The sequence below is a fragment of the Gavia stellata genome, chromosome 7 (genome assembly GCF_030936135.1).
Source record: "Gavia stellata isolate bGavSte3 chromosome 7, bGavSte3.hap2, whole genome shotgun sequence".
Taxonomy (NCBI): Eukaryota; Metazoa; Chordata; class Aves; order Gaviiformes; family Gaviidae; genus Gavia; species Gavia stellata.
In genome coordinates, this window is record NC_082600.1 from 44,029,947 (window position 1) to 44,047,918 (window position 17,972).

Consider the following 17,972-nt stretch of genomic DNA (forward strand, 5'->3'; position numbering starts at 1 on the left):
GGGGACTGGGCTGAGTTCTGTCTGAAGCATTTGACACCTGCTTGGATACTACAGAGGGAAGAGGAACAGACACCGAAAGCTCACTGCCCTGCGAACACACGACAGCCGGGACAGCCGTTCTCCCAGGAGAGTGCCCCACGGGCTCCTGCTTAACGTAGCCTTGATGCAGGCCCTCAGCACGGCTCTCCAGGCTCAGCTCCTGAAAGGCGACGTTACACTTACCACACGCCCCTGTCTAGCTGCTCTGGTGAACGGCCTTTTTACACGTGTCCCTAAATAAACCAGATCCTAAGAAAACAAGGAGGCAGTGCTGCACAGAGGGGCTTTGGCTCTGCACAGAACTGCCGGACGTGATGGCCCAGAGAACAGGAACCTCGCACAGATACTCCAAGAGACAGCCGAGAAGTACCTGACTCACAGGTCCTACCTGGAATCATCTCCTTCTCTTTCTTGGGACCCAGGACCTCTGGAAGCTGACACTGGTTTCAACTAGGCTGATGGTGACACTTGAACTAGGAAGGTGCAACCACACTGGTGAGCTGAACTTTTGGCTAGTCCTGGGAATATGTCTAGCCAGGGAAATTTTTAATGAATTCAGTCCAGATGAGAGCAGGCTCTGGCTGCCCCAAGGTCTGCTTGATCTGCTGTGTCCCACGCTGTAGCACAGAAGCCAAACAAGGCTCTGGTCAGGATGGGACGACTCGGCAGCAGAAGCAGAGCTAGGGATGACTTAGTGCCCGCTTCCTTCCCCATCTGCAGCTGAAAAGCTCTTTTCTCCCACCACACTTAGTCCTTTTGGAACACAGATCAACCCAACTCAGAAATCGAGGTAGGATAAAGAGCCTTTTTGTTGTAGTCTTTCCATTGTACTTTCAAGCCCTGTAACTGAAGGGATACCTGTCTCCTCATAACAGAGCCCTATTTCACTCCTGGATTTTTCCCACCCTCACTTTCCCTCCTCATCTCTTTCCATTTCTTCTCTCTGCTCTGCTTTACCCCACATAATCTTCCTTTCTTTTGCTGCTCCTGCTTCCCTTCTTCCTTCCCCCTCTCTCCAGCCCTGTACCCCTTCTCACTGCCCTTGCTTCTCAGAAGAGGCTTCTGTCCTTTCCTTTGTCGCTGCAGCACTCACCTCTGGCCAGGGGAGATGAGGAGCCCTGGCCCGACTGTTCTCATGCCACAGACCCCAGCGCAGCACAGCCACTTCCACAGCACCCAGGCGCTTGGCGAGCCTGTTTTCCATTCACTGCTCAGGTCGTTTAGGAATACTGGCAGGGGATACAGCCAGACCCTCGCACAGGTAAGGTCTTGGTTTTCTGAAACAAGCCCATCTTAAATGAACCTCTAGGAGAGGTGTTTTGTCTTTTCATGGGTCTATAATTACCAAGCTTACCAGTGCACGGTATAAATAATTTTCTTTATTGGCAAGTTTCAACTATGTGCTCAGCCTATACAAGACACAATGATGCAGAAAGTTCTTGTCCCAGATAAAAGATAAACATGGGGGAAATGGGAGCTGAAGGTAAAGGGTAGCGAGAGTCATATTTTTCAAGTATTACATTCCATTCTGTAGGTGTTACAAACAGGACTGAGGCTTAAAGAAGGATCTGAGTAAGACGACAATAACCTGGAGACAAGATGTTCGCAGCTCTGGTGTTTTCCTAATCTCACCTGATTTTTAGGGCATTCCCTGGTCCAGGTCTGACCACTGAAAACAAGGACCCACCAGCGTGTTGCTGCGAGGCTCGCTCGCGTGCCCTCAGAGCCAGTACCTAGCTGGCTGTTGGAAGGGTTCTTCGGAGACCTTTTGCCTTCTGAATGCCAGAAACTACAGAATCCACATAGTGCTTGGGAACGGCCTTTGCTGAGGTAGTTTGTTGGCCAGGCAAGCCTAAGCGCCAAATGAATTAGCTGCACAACAAAACATCTTCCTCTTTCTCCAGGTTCCTGACTCTTCTGAAGAGTTTCTACATACTTGGCAGAAAACTCTCTGCAGTAACCCAGCAAGGCTGAACTTGCCCTGGATCTTCAGAATCCCAAGGGAGGACAAACGGAGGTGAAGAAGGGTCAAAACGGTTCTGAAAAGACACAACAAATTCTGCCCGCAAGGGGCATGGTCCACAAGGAAGTGTAATATCGGTATTTCAGTGGTTCTCTGAGCAGCTCACTGAGAGAGGCCCTCAGTAAAAGAGTGAGTTTTGGTCTGACATCTAAATATGATATTTTAAAAACGTGTTTCATGAAAAAACATGTATTCATCATTAGTGCTTCAGAAGCGAAGAGGGCAGGGTGCAACCCAGCTGGGGAAAAAAAAGAAAGAGAAACATGTGCACTGCAAATTTACAAATATTTTCCACTGTATTCACGTGGGAAGGAAATTTCGGAGTTTACTCCCTGTATTGTGGGCTGCCACAGCTTGGTGGGGCTAAGAGGGAGAGACTTCACTCTGGGTCCTCCCAAATGCTGATCATGCTGCTTTTCAGGGCTGTCTCTGCAACAGTACAGGGAAGAAGATGATTTGAAGCCAAGGAGGTCAGAATTAGGGTTCACATTTCTAGACAGCTGGAATACAGATTTGCTTTCTTAAGCCTGGTCAGCTAGGAAAGATAAAATACAATATTGGGTTTTTTCTACCAACAACAAACCCAACAGATCTGCCCATAAAATTATTACCTCTTTAATTTTTAGGTTGGTGGCTTTTAATTCATATCCCCACTGACAGAAACTTGCTTGCAACGAAGAGCAAAGTTACTGTTTTGCTCACGCAAACTGTTAGTTCATCCTACCGACATGGTAACTCCTGGCTAATGATGTCCTTGAAGAAACATCCGTGCTACTCACCCCACGTGCCAGTCATCCCTAGAAGTATTGCCTTTACCGCATTTTGTACAGCACTAAAACCACTGCTGGCTCTAAACGAAGATAATGAGAATACTAATGATAACACTAATTCTTCCAGCCAGGTCACATGCTCGCTTTCCCACTCTGACCACAACACCCCTTTCCAGCTGTTTAAAGAACAGATTGCAAGGAGACGGCAAAAAACGACTTCTGCAACGCTTACGCTATTTCTGAGCAAAGAAGCAGGGCGACTTCTTAAAGCCCTTAGCACCGGGCTGAGAGCCAGGACCGTCTCTGATAACGAGCTTCCTCTGTGGTCTTGTCTCCTCCTTTATAACAGAGATTTAAAAGCCACTTATTTCCCACCAATGACAAGCAATGACATAAGAATTAGTTAATATCTTGATGGTGGCTTGGAAATACAAAACACCAGTCATTGTGACAGCTTCCCAAAGAGCAGAAGTTTTAGTACAAACTCACTATCTCAAATATTCGGTGAGAAAGAAACCCCAAACAATCCAAACCCAGAAGACAAGCTTGAGCTTTGAGCAGTTCAAAGCATTTAAATTTCTCCCTTGATTGGAACCTCTTAGATCAGCTAGAAGAAACCCATTTTCCTCTGTATTTAGCAAATGCCCACTCCCCTTCCACCCTACTGTTGCTAATTGGGCAGCAATAACCCCAATTTACTTGTGTCTGTGTAGCAGCATCATTGCCAGTGTCAGTGCAGCCCTGGGAACGCTCCTTGTCTATTGACTGATACTGCTGCAGAGCCAGGAGGGAAAGCATCCAAACAGGATCAGCGCGCATGAGAGAGAAAACTACCTAGCAGCATCAAGAAGTCTAAGTTAAGATCATTCCTCTGCCAGGTAATGATTAACTAAAGGCATCCTTTTAGAGTCTGGAACACAAATGCTGTAACAAAAGGGACATAAAAGTCTACACTTATCTACTCGGCTTCTGGAGACAAGCAGATGCCTCAGAAAAGCAGCAATAACTGTTTTAACATCTCCTGGCTGGTTAACTGTGCCCACATTTAAATGCGGCTACCAGTGAATTTCACTTCCATCCCCTCCTGAATCGGCAAAGAAAACAGAAGGACTATCAAGTCTTCAGGCATAGCTTGCTACCCCCAAATAGTGCAGTGCTTCCAAGGGAGCTCAGAAGGTAACACCAGAAATAAGAATGCGAGAACCATGAAGACTCAGCGCACCTATCCCTAGAGATGGTCTCTTACCAGGAACGCACTCGATGCTTCAGAAGATGATGTTAAGAATCACCCAAGTGGCCAACTAGAGAACAACCTGGCCAAAAAGGCAGTTTCTCCTGAATATCTGGCCCTTAGCTGCTGGCTCATATTCTAAAGAAGGAAGGCTCATGTTCAGTTGTTTTTTTCTCTTCATCCCTTGAAATACATGGTCCTTCGTTGAAATGCTACGGGTTGCTGGCCCAGTGCTGCCCTATGGTAATGACCCCCACCGGTAACTGGGCTGATGCAAGGACATTTTTAGTTTGATCAGTTTTGACGTCATCTGCCCAGCTGTCTCCCTGCCACTTGTGCTAACTTACCCTTCCAGCTCTGCTAGTTCCAGAACAGAATTCAAACATCAAAAGACAGAGTCGAGGATATCACGGGTTCAGCTGAGAAGTGCACGTAAGAGTCACTTTCCTGACTACAGACAAATGTGAGAACTCGGGATATCAGTTCTGAGCTCAGAGCTGAAAATAGCACACACTCCTATAGAAGGAATAGAAGTCCTTAAAGGGCAACCTAAAGGAGAGGGAAGAAAACAGCTCCAAGAATCCCGCAGAAGCATACTTGGCTGTGGCAGCATGCCGGGAGTGTTCACTTCTTTTTGCCCAGAAATGCATCCATGAAATCCAAAGCTTTTCTATCTTCCACTAGAGACAGCTGAGCAGGTCTGCCTCGCCACCCAATGCATGCTCTCAAGGGCACCACACCAGGGACTCTGCCTCACATTGTGTGTGTAGTGGCTCCGCTCTGCTCCCACTGGAAGTAAAGGGAGTTTTCCCAGTACTTCCAGTGGAAACAGGGTTTGCCCAACCGTTTGTACGCAGTAGTGAAACTAGGCAGCTCTGGGACACAACCCTAAGTGACCAGAATCGGCACTGTAAACTGAGACAGACCCCACAATAATAGGAAGCACAAGGCAAGCTTTGCTATCTAGAGTGAAGAGATTATACGTAAGAGATGAACTTCTTAAACAAGAGGATATAACGGAAGGCGATTTCAGTCCAGCCAACTCACTGTCTTTCATTCTCAAGCTCTACTCAGGCCGTATCACAAAACTCTGAAAGCCTTACTCAAGCACGTGCCTATTGCTTTTCTCTGGGTTACGAACACATGAAAGATTGGGGGAGATGCGGTAACAGCAGAGACAAGCCTGCCAGATCCTCCAGGTGGGGTGAGATCCAGCACTGTAGGATCTGATTCTCTTTAGAGTTTAGCCAGTAGCATGTATGGTATAATCTATGGAAACTGTCCCATTGGATTTTAAAACACAAACACAGCAGAATGTCATAATAAATAAGCAAAGTCTGTGTTAAAAAATTCTAAGTACACAGCATTTTCTCCAGTTCTGACACCTTTTTAATAGAAATCACTTGTTTAGGAAACAAATAGCACTTTTGTAATTTTTTTTTTTTTTTACAATGTTTCTTACCTTGATCTTATTTTAAGTAACACTAGGAAGACCTCAATATCTTTTATTTTCCTTTTTAATTTAAAAAAGTTGTTTTTTTTCCCCCAGATACAAAGATTTTGCCCTTGCATAAAAAAACAGTGCCCAAAACGATGACACAAGGACTCACAAAGACTCACTGTATCTCACTGACACTATTACTTCTAATCTATACCATGCAAGGTCCCATCTACCTCTTTAATTAGACTGTCAGCCTGAAAAACAGCTTTTCTATTCCTTATTTAGTTCTTGTTACCAAAAGAAGAGAAAGGAAGTGAAAGAAAAGGACATTTCTCTGTTCAGTTCACACATCTGGGTCATGTGCTACTTTGTTCAAGATACCTTTGTTGTTTATAAATATAGAAAAGGGTTGGAATCTCATTTTCAAGTAATCGATGCACATTTTCTCTTGGGACACCTCCATCCAATGCTCCAAGCTGACCCTGGATTCTGGCCCCCTATTTTCCCATTCCCAACATAGGTTTTCTGGATGAGTGTCAGGACCCAAACCAATTCTGCAAAGCATGTCTGTTGTTTAATGTGAAGAAATAGGATTAACCCAAAGCTGTTGGGACAGTAGATCCTCAGCCTGTACATGTGCTGGTTACTCAGTGAAAAGTCCATCTCCTTTCCTTTTGTACATCTCCTGTCTAAACAATAGTAAATACTGCTTATTTGATAGACTTGTCCCTTCTGGGCACTGGGATTTGATAATTTATATTTCTGGTTTTTTGGTTTAATAGTACTGAGAGTTTAGAAACAGGAAAAGCCCACAGGCTCTTTGGACTTGTTTTTGTTTTCCCCTAGCTAAACAAACTGTTCTGCAAATAAGGATTTGAAACCTGCTCTCCTCCCTCATCCCTGCTCCTCACCCCAAACAAAAATAAAACAAACCTATAGTGGCTGTGGAGGCTGCTGCAGGCACACACTGGTGTAAAATATAGAGAGAGTAAATATATTATTTCACTTGGCATGGTGCTGGCAAAGAACCCCCAGCTGGCACTATTCATGTAACATGATCCAAACTTTGCATGTACACACAGAATAAGAAGGATCAATTGGCAAACTCCGGTGCCGCCTGGCACAAGCATCTTCACGCTCTCTCTGGAACCAAAGAACTAAAGAATTCTGCACTTTCCAGAAGAAATCCGGTTTTGCTTTTCTAGAGTTTCGTTATTTTGCTCTTCCTCCTCGCCGCCACCTCCCTTGGCTCCTTCTTAACTTCACTGTGTTATTTAGTCTCATCGCCCTTGTTACAGTTCACCACGCAGCTCTGGGAAGGGGAGGGGGCTAAGGTGGAGGTGGCAGCATTAGTATTGTTAGTGGAGTCCATGCCATTGGAGATGGCTACTGAATTGACCTCAGAGTTTATGGGTTTTGAAAGGTCGATGCCTTGGATGAGGCGGATCAGCTGTTTTACCTTCTCCAAGGAGCTGTGCATCTCCTTCTGTTTTGCAAGGATAGTATTCTTCATTTCCATGCATTTCTGCAGCAAAACAGAAAAGCAGCAATAAGTTCAAGCTTATAAACGAAAGAAAGTAAGAGACTGAATATGATGTTCACAGATCTAAATGTAAGTATGCAGAAAAGACTGCAGCTATGATTTCACTTTCCCAGCCTAGAAGAAAAAGTCTCAGGGCTGTGTTCACGGGAGAATTCGTATTTGTAGGCTGAGGAATTAAATTGCCAGTACGTAGCTGTCATCTGGTATGGCCCCCTTTCATCCCAAGGTGTTTTACAAATCCACACAGACAACTCCATCCTTTTGTGTTCTTTCTGAAGGGAAACTTCCAAGTGTATGTTCTTACTATTTTTCTATAGGTATTGCATTGCTGACATTTCTTTAGCTCAGATCTGCACACTCAGGCATCCTACTGCAGCTGACTGCTGACAGCGTATGTGCATGTCGCTAATGGGATACAGTCTTTGCTTTCACATACGTTTTAGCAGGAACATCACTTCCTCCTCTCAGTAAATAAAGGGGCACTTGAAGAGAAAACCAAGACCTTCTTCACTTGAAAATCTTATTTTGTGGCCACTTCTTTCTCTTAGAAGCAGTAGTAACCTAGCTAGCTCATCAGTTAAGAGTCAGGGGAAGATAACTTTAAAAAAAGCCCACAAATGATGTTTCAAGGGTGAAAAACTGCTTATATCTAAACTTGAAACTCTTGAAAAGGAGGAGATGATAGCTATGTCTGTAACATTCAGGTTCTTAGATGAAGGTGGCAACCTCCCTACACTTTTTAAACCTTTTATCCATGCTGATCTCCAGACACTGTTGGTTTCAGCTTTACTATTTTCATATGCAGCTCGCGGCATCATAAAAATGCCACAAAATTTAGACCTAATGTGTCTTTTTTGGACAGTTCCAATGAAAGTATAAACAATGACTTGATCATAGAAAATAAACCATTCTCCTTACCTACTGTCAATCCCTCATGTTAAGGGCTTGCATCTGCCTGGGTACATCACCGACAACCAGTGTTCGTGCTGTAGTGCTGCTCAGGTTATGCCCAGCTACTGCTAACCAGAAGATGACAGCCTCCAGAACTGCTAACCAGCACCCTCCACCGCTTGTTTGCTCACAGGCATTTTATTTGTATTGTCAGCTTTTAGGGGTCTTTAAACATGGGACCCTTACTTCTGTTCTAATAGGTAAAGACAGGCAGACCAGAAAGTGCGTCTGTATTTAAAAGAAAAGTCTGTACTTATTTATCCAGCCTTACAGATGCTGCCACAGAAGAGATTTCAGTATTTTTCATTCTGTGATACTGACTAGGGCTAGGCTAAGTGAGGGGCTCAAACTTTACACTGGCAACTCAAGAGCCTGATTTGCATATTAAGGTGAGAAGAGAGCAAATTCATATGTATGCTCCAATTACTGCGATAAACTAAGGTGGAAACTGCAGCTTCTGGTTAGAAGTATGACATCATCTAATTAATATTATGCAGAGGCATGCACAGTGTCCAGCTGCTGACTGCCAAGGCAACATGTCAAGAGCCCGAGAGCCAGTCATGAGTAAATGGTCACTTTTGTATTAGGAAGGTCTGGAAAGCACACCAAGACTGTAACACTTACTACACACAGAGGCCCAACAATTCATATTTAAGTGAGCCACTGGAGAATTTGACTTAATCTACTGCCCGCAGACAATAATGCTCTGGGTCATGTTTGTCACCTGCTGATATTATAGGTCACCACACGTCTACAATATATGATCAACACGGATCATGTATAAGGGACTCAGTCTAAGTATATGTTGCCTATATGTCATTCCTGCTCCCCCAAGTCCTTAAAGCAAAAGGAAGTGCTCACTCAGTTCTCAGTAAACCCAGTGGAAGACAGGTCTAGTACATGGAGTCACTCTATAGTTTTCTCTCTGCATTCTGGCAGCAGAACACAGGTGCAGAGCTATTTGGGAGGGCAATACTCACTGTTATAGAATTGCTGAGCTGTTTGACCTTCTGCTCTAGTTGTTCTCTTTCCTGTTTTAAATCTGAACTCCATTTAAGTAGTTTCTGTTTTTCCTCTTCTTTTGCTACAAAACAGAATATTAATCAGAGTATTTAAAATGTTCCTGTTACAACAGTGGACAGAAGCTCTAAACTGTTTCATGTGAAGAGGGTAATTGGGTTTAAAGTCAATTCAACAACTCGTGCACTAAATCACCCCAGAATTTCACCTATGTACACAAGCATCACGGAAGGCTTAACGAATATTTGGACTGCTATTTTTACCTCACTAGTGATTATGGTTCCTCCCCTTTAATTTCCTTTTGTAAAGGAAGTACCATTCTATCCCATTCCCAAAATAACATCTTCCATTATTAAAAGTGAAACAAAAGTGTTGTTCCCCATTTTCCTACCTGCTTTATATGCAATATATGAATGAACAATTGCTAAAGTTCCTGGCCATGGGATTGCTTCTTCCTTCTTTAGCATCTGAAAGAAAAGCGTTTAGAGATTTAGCTGGTACACAATCTACCTCTAGGAAAACAAAAAGGAGAGAGAGAAAGAGGGAAAGACTGAGGATTTTCTTTTTGCTATCATTGGTCTCAGCCCTGTTAACATGAAACTTCACAGACCTGGTCTGAGATTTAACAAAGGGAATTATTCACAACTGTACTGTGGTTCCCACAAAGCAGGCCTGTTTCTTACAAAAATCAGCATTTTCTCAAATTCCTTCCATTGCCACAAATAAACTCTAGTAGTGAAACTGAACAACTTACAAGAGGAATGAAGGGATAATATATCTGAACTCAAGCTTGCCAGGAGACATAAACTTTATTTCACGGTGCAGACAAATTGCTGATCTTAATTGTTCTGGGAGAAAACTTTTCATGGCACAGAGCAGTCTCCATACCATATATACAAACATCACGCTTCCTGGCTGGTAAAACATGAAACCGTCCTATCTCCCCTTCTTATCAGAATCATCTTAGTAAGAGTTGTCAAACCCTCTTTATAAGTGTAAGCACCATTTATGTCTTTCAGATCCTTCCTACATATTCCTTCCTAACAAACTTTATTTTGAGAGGAAAGACATGTATTGTGTCTTTTAATTAAGTGAATCAGACGGGTGTCTCAGAAGATAGAGGACTTGGTCACTTTACAGTGAAATAACTCAGATTTTTTTCCCCCACTAATTCTGTGGGAAACTATCACAGAAGTATGAAGAGGAGGGATAAGGTAAGAGTAGGCAAGAGCAGGAGTAGGGAAGCGGTAACACCCCCTCCTCACTTGCAACTACTGACCAAGTCATTTGAGTTTTGCATTTTCATTCTTCTGAACAGCATATTCCGAACAGGCTGTTTTCTTACGTTACCATCTGGCTAATGGAAGGTCACGTGGGCGACCAAGCAATATGCTAAATCAGACAGAATGCTAACAGCTTCAGGCTGCTGATTATCAGCAATCCTTTGCAACTTCTGGAGTTCCACGTAAGGGTTAGGAATACAATAGTTTACTTCTTTGTCTTGTAATCTCAATGCAACTATAAACGAAATATTAACATATCATCTGTTCACTTCAATTGTGTACTTTCAGAAAGGGATCTGGAAGGAAGAACCACCAAACTTCGCCTATCCTTGTTATACTGATGCTGGATGATATTATTAAAGAGATCACTGAAGACAACCTCTCTGATACTTCATTTATATGAGTAAACAGGGGCTTATATTTGCTCTACCTATTGAGATAGGCTTGCGCAAATGTTTTATTTATTTGTCTAGAAGAATATATTAATAACTTTTGAAGAAACAATGAGCTTAAGATGAACAGGAACATTTCTATGGGTCACAGAGAACCTTTCCCAAAAGTCTGTGTGCTTTGGCCCGTAAAAAGAGTAAAAACAAGGGTAACAAATAAGGACCCTGAATCTGTGAGCAAGACTTAACAGTTTTGTATTTGCACGCAACCCAACAGAGGTAATTTGATCAAATTCACACAAGCCTTATCAGATCAAATAGATTTGTTCAGTGTCAGACTGTCTTGATCTAAGTGAGCCAAGTGATCTGGTTATTTTCTTTTAACACGGAATAATCTTTATAGTGCATTGTGTATAACTCTCCCTGTCTGTCAAACAATACCTGGTCTTGACATTTGGGACAGATCCACATGCCCTTGGGAATGGTTTTCAGAGGCGGGTCCAGACAGTCCAGGTGATAAACACGTGAACATGTGTCACACATCAGCAACTGCCCGCTTTTTCTGCAAACACTGCAAAAATCCTCATGGATATCGCCCTATGAAATTGAGGGGAAGGGGTGTGGGTGAGAGAAAGAGAGAGAGAGAGAGAAGTCAAAAAGTGAACTTTGACCTTTGACATCTACATCCAAGTTGAATGCAAAGTTTACAGCACAAACTATGTCTAAGGGGATTCCAAATGGTCAAACCCTTTTTAGGACGTGAAACAGGAAAACCAGGCAGGATGTCAGAAACGCTGACATCTGTCCTCCCAAACACTCCCTCTGCCCTCCCAAGGCAAAATGTTACAGCAAACACGTAGTACCATAAGCTTCTCTTAACAACTGCTACCCCACAGCCTCTCTTCTTTAAGATTCCCCCTTTACCCTGCTTTTTTTTTTTTTTTTTGCCTAAAGTGATGAGCTACCCACTTTCTTAACCCTTCTCATTTCTGGATGTAAGCACAGCTCCACTTCAGGAATGCTGATGAGGCTGTCTCTTGCCAGTAATAGTATGTAAGAAACCCCAGTTGAGTGACTTAAAAAAAAACACATTGTCAAATATTTAGGTCACCTTTAGAAATGAAACTGGAAGGAAAAGGTGTTGTGCTTGTAAATGAAAAAGAACAGAATGAAATTATGTTCTGAGACAATTCTTTTTACTTCACTTAGGTTACCTCAAATTGCACCAAAAAAGCCATGACTCAAAATTTTCTCATTCTCTATAGAGAGTGGTTTATGTTCATCACTAACGTAGGCTGAGAGCCAGGATGAGGGAATACCAAGAGAGATTTTCTAACTAAGGGTCTTTTTAAAGAAAGAATTGAAAGCATTACTGGCAGTGTCTCTTAAAAAAACTAGGTTTAGTTAATATTGCATCACCATCAGAGAGAATTTTTTTCTACAGCCATTAACTTCCCAGAAAGGTAGGTCTGATTTTTGTCACTTTTTCTTCTCTCTCTCTCCTCCTGTTACTCCCATCTCATGCTTGGGGCGGTGGTGGTGTTTCTGTTTGGTTTTCTTCGGGTTTTGGATATTTGAACAAAGAGGTGTGAAAGAAAGATAGCTCAGCATCCACAGAGGAGAGAGGGGCACGGCAGCCCTCTCCTCTGGACCTATTCAAAGCCCCACCTGCAGCCTGAAATACACCCTTCTTACCGGCTTCGGTCAAAGTTTCACACACACCACATCTGCAAGATCACGATCTTAAGATGCGTGTGTTGAGTCAAACTGCACGTATACACTCCCCTGGTATGAAACACGTTGTGCAATGTTTCATTTTGACCCCTGCAGTCTTTTCACCTGCGTGAATGCGTTCTATCAATTTGGAGGGATAGCAGACTTGACTGTGCACTTAAACATTGAGTTGCCAGGCAAGAAAAATGACACTAATCTCTACTATGGATAAAATATTAAACATATTAGAAGAACGACACACAAGCAATCTGCTCAGGTTTCTACTTCCCGGCTCTATTGCTGATGAGGCCTTTCTTCAAAGGGAAGGCTATTCTTCTCTTAATTCCCAAGGTTAGCACTGATGCCATGTTTTGTAAAGGATCAATCTTTAGTGAATTTTCAGTGCCATGTTTTGGTTCCGTAACTCTCAGGGATCATTGAGAGCTGGGTTATGGTATTATTTCATCCTTTAACACCAAAATGTTCCTCAGTGTTAAATGAAGAATTAAATGAGTGACATTTCATGCCTCTTGTGAAGTGATCTGTGTAACCAAGCTGGGAAGAACTTCTTTTCCCCTATCATGCACTCTGTGAGTACAAGGAAAAGAAGGCAGGCAGGAGATGTCATATAAGCTAAGACAAAATCCTCTGCAACCTAAGGAAAAATGTAAGAGGAAAATTCTTGCATTTTAGAATAAAATTCTCATTTTAGAGAACGACATGTGTTAAGATGCTTTGGTTGCCACAGACTACACAATGGCACTAGGTAACTCAGGTGCAAAATTATTGGTGTGATGAAAACCAAACCTTTTTCGCCTAATACCCTGCAGGAAGAGACCTACACAAGAGACACACACAGTGGCTTCTTGAGGGGGAGACATTTAGAAATTTAGACACAGAACCTTCTAAATTCAACTGAACGCTGAAAAACCTGAAGTGACACAGCTGGTCAGTGTGCAGTGCGGCTGAACGCATTGAGATGACAACACACACGCACAAAAACCACAGTCCTATTTTTGGTAACGCAAAATTCAGGGCATTTCCTCAGAATTAATAACTGGCCTTAACAAAATCCCAGCCACTGTTTGATTCCAAAGAAATGCCCCAGTTAATAAATATATGCATAAAGGGGGGCTGGATTTGATGTTGTGACATGCACCCCGCTTATCTCAGCTTCTGGACCAGCTCTCTGAAGGCTATAGGCAGCCAGCTTAGGCTACAGCAGAGCTCACTGAAGCTGCTCTAACACATGCTACAAGCTGAAGAGACTGAAGAATAACTTCAGAACACAGACCATAAAAGGTGATTTAACGTCACTTTTTGCTCTACTTCCTCTGCACCAAGAGACCAGGAAAAATAAATGAAAGCTTTTAGGACAGCTAACAGCTTTCTTTATTTTTATAAAGTGTCTAGAGCAGCAGGGCCTGGCTTTAGGCAACAGAACTGAGTAATACAGTATCAAATCAGAAGTATACATAGTTTGTGTGTTTGAATATGTAGTATCTATACTTATATATACATTTCACTGGAAGAACATGGGAAAAGTAAATATTCTGCAACAGGATCATCATAAAGATGATCATAATGTATGATGCAAGTGAATTAAGTTATCAGAAGCAATAATAATTCTGGCATTTCCTAACTTTTATGGGCTTGACTTTGCAGTCTGAATGTTCTTTAATGCGCCTCTCAATTGAAATGTTGTTTTGATATAAAAAGTTTACTAATAAAAAGCCATTTTGTGACCACAGACTTGAACCATCACTAGAATAGAGATTTTTGCACTATTCTTACTACTGAGTAATTGGTTGTCAAAAGCAATTGCTATCTTCCAGGTGAATATGCCACTACTGCATAAGGCAGAATCACATGTAACTAAATGGTTCACAGCCAATTGCCAAATAGAAAAAAAAAAATAGGAGAAAAAAAAAAAAAAGAGATGTTTTGCTCAATTCTGCCTAGTGCATTACTTCCTTCCTTTTCCCAGGTTCTATTCCTACTTTCTATACGTCCATCCTTTTCATCAATCCCATCTCAAGTCCCTGCTTCATCCGCCCTTCAAACTTTATCCCCGTCATTCAGAGAATGACAATTCAGAGAAAGGCAAGAAGGCTGTTCTGGGCCATGGTGGCCGGTGCCAAGTACTTGGCCTGACTTGTAATTTTCATAGGTTGGCTGAAGACAAATATTACTCAAGTGCTAAATATCAAATGTCCATTCTAAAGCCTATAGGAATTAGACCTTCTCAGGAACTTAATGCAAAAATACTTTAAAGATGGGCAAAACTGCAGTTTTCTTCTATATCTGTCTGAGGAACTGCTCAATTGTTTTAACTGAGACTTCTGAAATAGCCTTTTACTTAGGCACGCACTTGTCATGTTTTCCTTTTTAAGACCCCAAAAGCTGGAGGCTGTAACTACAGACAACATTTTCTGTCCTGTCTAGAATAAACGAGACCCTTCTATATTCACATCGTCTGCTAACAGTGTAGACACTCTCCAACATGACATGGACTGGCCTCACTGCCAAAAGAAGTGATCCTGCCTTCTCTACATGCCCAGACACTCATTTCTGTCCCCTGCATGAGGCTGGCTGGCACAAGAACATATGTGTCTATAAAATTAACCGGATTAAGGCATGATCTTGGCTAAAACTAACAATTTTTAGCTATACTAGTTCCCTTAAGCAGATCACAACGTGGCCTCAGATATATGTGTGCTGGAACAACATAGGAGGCATTTAAGGGATGAGAAAAGACTGCTGGTGACAGGCAGGACAGTTCTTCTCAGTGGCAGCACCAGTCATAAACTGTGGCACGAGCATTTCAGTGTATACTGTATTCGACATCTAATTAAGCTGCAAGCTCCTTAAATGCAAAAGACCTAATTGTCCTCTGTCTTCATCTCCAGCACGACTTGTACTGCTGGTGTTTAAATATCTAGTACTTTTTCAGCATTATATAGCACTTTTCCAGCCAAGGATGCTAAAGGTTTTTACAAGTATTGCTAAGTTCTCAAAACTCAGATGGGAAAAGGAAGCACCATGCCAAATGTACAAATGAGGGAAACCGAATCACAAAAAAGGGATGCGGCTGCACAAGCTTATACAGCAATTTTATGAGAACATATTAACAGAGGACTACCTTCCAGCTCATGATGGCAATGGGAAACCAGTCCTCTCTTTATGATTAGCAAGTAAGAATTATAACATGTAATGACAGAAGAACAGATCTCATATTTACTTTCTTTCCAATATTTTGCTGTCTCTGAAGGTTAAAATTTTGTTCAATAGTCTATTTTTAATTTAAAAATATTTTTATGAGCACTCTGAAATATATTTTCTGCTTTTACATGTATTTTATTTTACATGCAATTCGATACCAGATATTTCTGAAAAGTCTCCCAAATTAACCCAATTGATAGCGAATACGCATTGAATGGGACTTTGGGATAAAATTCTTTCAAAAAATTAAACCCACAAAAATGTTAGTGCTGTTGCATATGTGTAAACTAAACGACTTTTCTGGAAACATGGTAAAGGAGATTTATATATGATTCTAACGGGAAAGAGTGCTACTGTGCTATATTATAATATGCTCGGGTAAGAGATAATGTTAATTACCTGCTGTGTAATCTTCCATTGTCTCCTTTAAATTACTTCTATTTTAAATTAGTCCAGAACCTCGGCCTAAGTACTATCCAAATTCAGAACATTCAGGGCATTCAGAACTAGATTTGAACGCTACAGAAATTCACTATTCTTGATTTAGCTTGCTGCCACCACACACTGCAGAAAACAGGGCAACAACTCATTATACTGTTTTGAGAGCTCTTACACAGTGGGAAAAGACTCGGCAGTATACACACTCAGGTCAGAGATGGAAAAGACCCCCCACCACATTATCCAGTCCTTCTCTTGGGCCAAAGTAAAAAATGTGCTCTCCAGCATGTCTGCTAGTTGTTTGTACTGCCTGCTTTTAAAAGTCCCCAGAGATGGAGCTGCCCCACCTTCTCCCTGAGGGGCTGTTCCACTGTCCCATTCATTTGACCATCAGGAAAGGGTTTTTACAGTCAAGTGCTATTCTGCTCTCAAAAGTGGCTATATAAGAGAACCTTTTAATTTCACATACATATTCCCTGGGTATCAGAATGGCATCTATTTATTTCAGTGACTCAGACACACTTGTACTGTTTCTATTCCTGTTACCTCTGCAGAACAAATACAGTTCAGAGGCAAGAAGTTGGCTTCTATTCCTTACTGTATGTGGCCTGTACAGTTGGTCGGTCAGTCTATGTACTTACAGTGGTGCGAGTGCATAGATGAAAATAAAGCAGCCCACCTCTTCCTTAAAGCCCATTTCAAATGGTTGGGCCTCAATTGTATGTGATAGTATGTTTAAAAAAAAAAGGGAAAAAAAAAAAAAGAGACCACTCTGACTCAGATTGCAGGAGGCGTTTGCAGCACTGGTATGAAGAAATAAGCAAGCACCTTTTTATTTTTAAACTGTCATCAAAACGCAGCACTTTACTGCAAGTACACTACAACTCCTGAGGACTTTTGTGCAATGGATTGTTTCACCCATACTGAACAGTCACAGTACACCTTCAGACAAATCATAGTGTACAGTCCCTTCATGTCATTTTGGACCTACAGAGCGACTCAGTCCAATCCTTCCCACACTATTTATCTTCTAAAGTTTATGCACGACCTTTAATTTTTTTCATCATGTTTTTGCAAGAAACAGAAACAATGAAATAACTGGATAGTTCTCAGCAACTTAAAAAAGGTTGTGCTTTGAGTAGCAAATCTTATCTTTGAATTAACTTAAAATAAGGACACGGAGTTGTTCATAAATTATAACCAAATGACCAGATTTCACCCAAGACAGATTTTGCAATCTGACCACAGGGGCGATGTATTTAGCTACGCCAGTACACCAGAACTGCCATAACCACTGCTGTGAACGCTGCTCCTGGCTGTCCTGGGTGATCCAAGCACTTTCCCTGCTTCTCTCATTACAGAAACACCCCAACTTTCTGTTATTATGGTCTGTAAGTAATACTTTTCAATCTCCCCTTCCCCCTTTTTCATGGATGACAGATTCAATTCAGTCAGACAAGATCTCAGACACTGCACAAAGGAAATGAGCTCATCTAGCATGCCTCGTGCCTCCCAATGTTTCAATCCACTGAAGGAGTTATAAATAAAATCTCCACAGGATAAGAACATAGGTGCAGGAGGAAAAAGGAAGGGTGTTAAAAGAATGCAGGACCGTTTCACTGCACTGAATCAGAACAAATGATGAGTGAGACTAAAGAAACAAAATCTGCAACGATTTTCCTTGTGGCTGTTTCTGCATATCTTTCTAAAAGTAACCCCCTCCCCAAGAGTTACTTACGTCTGTGGAGCTGGGGCTAGGCAGGGACACAGGCTGAACAGCTGCGGGAAAAGTAAATGTGGTCTCTGTCTTTTCATTTTCAGGGGAGTCAGGATAACTGGACAGAGGGGACGTGGGGGTCAAAGCCCCGAACCCCAGCACCGTGTTGTATTTAGGTGGACGACCTACATA

The 17,972-nt window shown here is 42.1% G+C and overlaps 1 protein-coding gene across 3 annotated transcripts in view; it reads right to left on the reverse strand.

The window, feature by feature from the left end:
- Nucleotides 1-5,484: 5,484 nt before the first annotated feature.
- Nucleotides 5,485-17,972, reverse strand: part of PHF21A (PHD finger protein 21A) — a 99,598-nt gene continuing 87,110 nt past the window's right edge. For 2 of the 3 annotated variants that reach the window (XM_059819408.1, XM_059819406.1), the window contains 5 exons: nucleotides 17,802-17,965; nucleotides 11,132-11,287; nucleotides 9,410-9,485; nucleotides 8,979-9,082; nucleotides 5,485-7,029 (listed from right to left, as the gene is read on the reverse strand). In XM_059819408.1, coding sequence (XP_059675391.1) covers nucleotides 6,775-7,029; nucleotides 8,979-9,082; nucleotides 9,410-9,485; nucleotides 11,132-11,287; nucleotides 17,802-17,965 — 755 coding nt within the window. In that variant the 3' untranslated portion in view covers nucleotides 5,485-6,774. The remainder of the gene's footprint in view (nucleotides 7,030-8,978; nucleotides 9,083-9,409; nucleotides 9,486-11,131; nucleotides 11,288-17,801; nucleotides 17,966-17,972) is intronic. The other variant, XM_059819407.1, reaches the window with a different exon arrangement.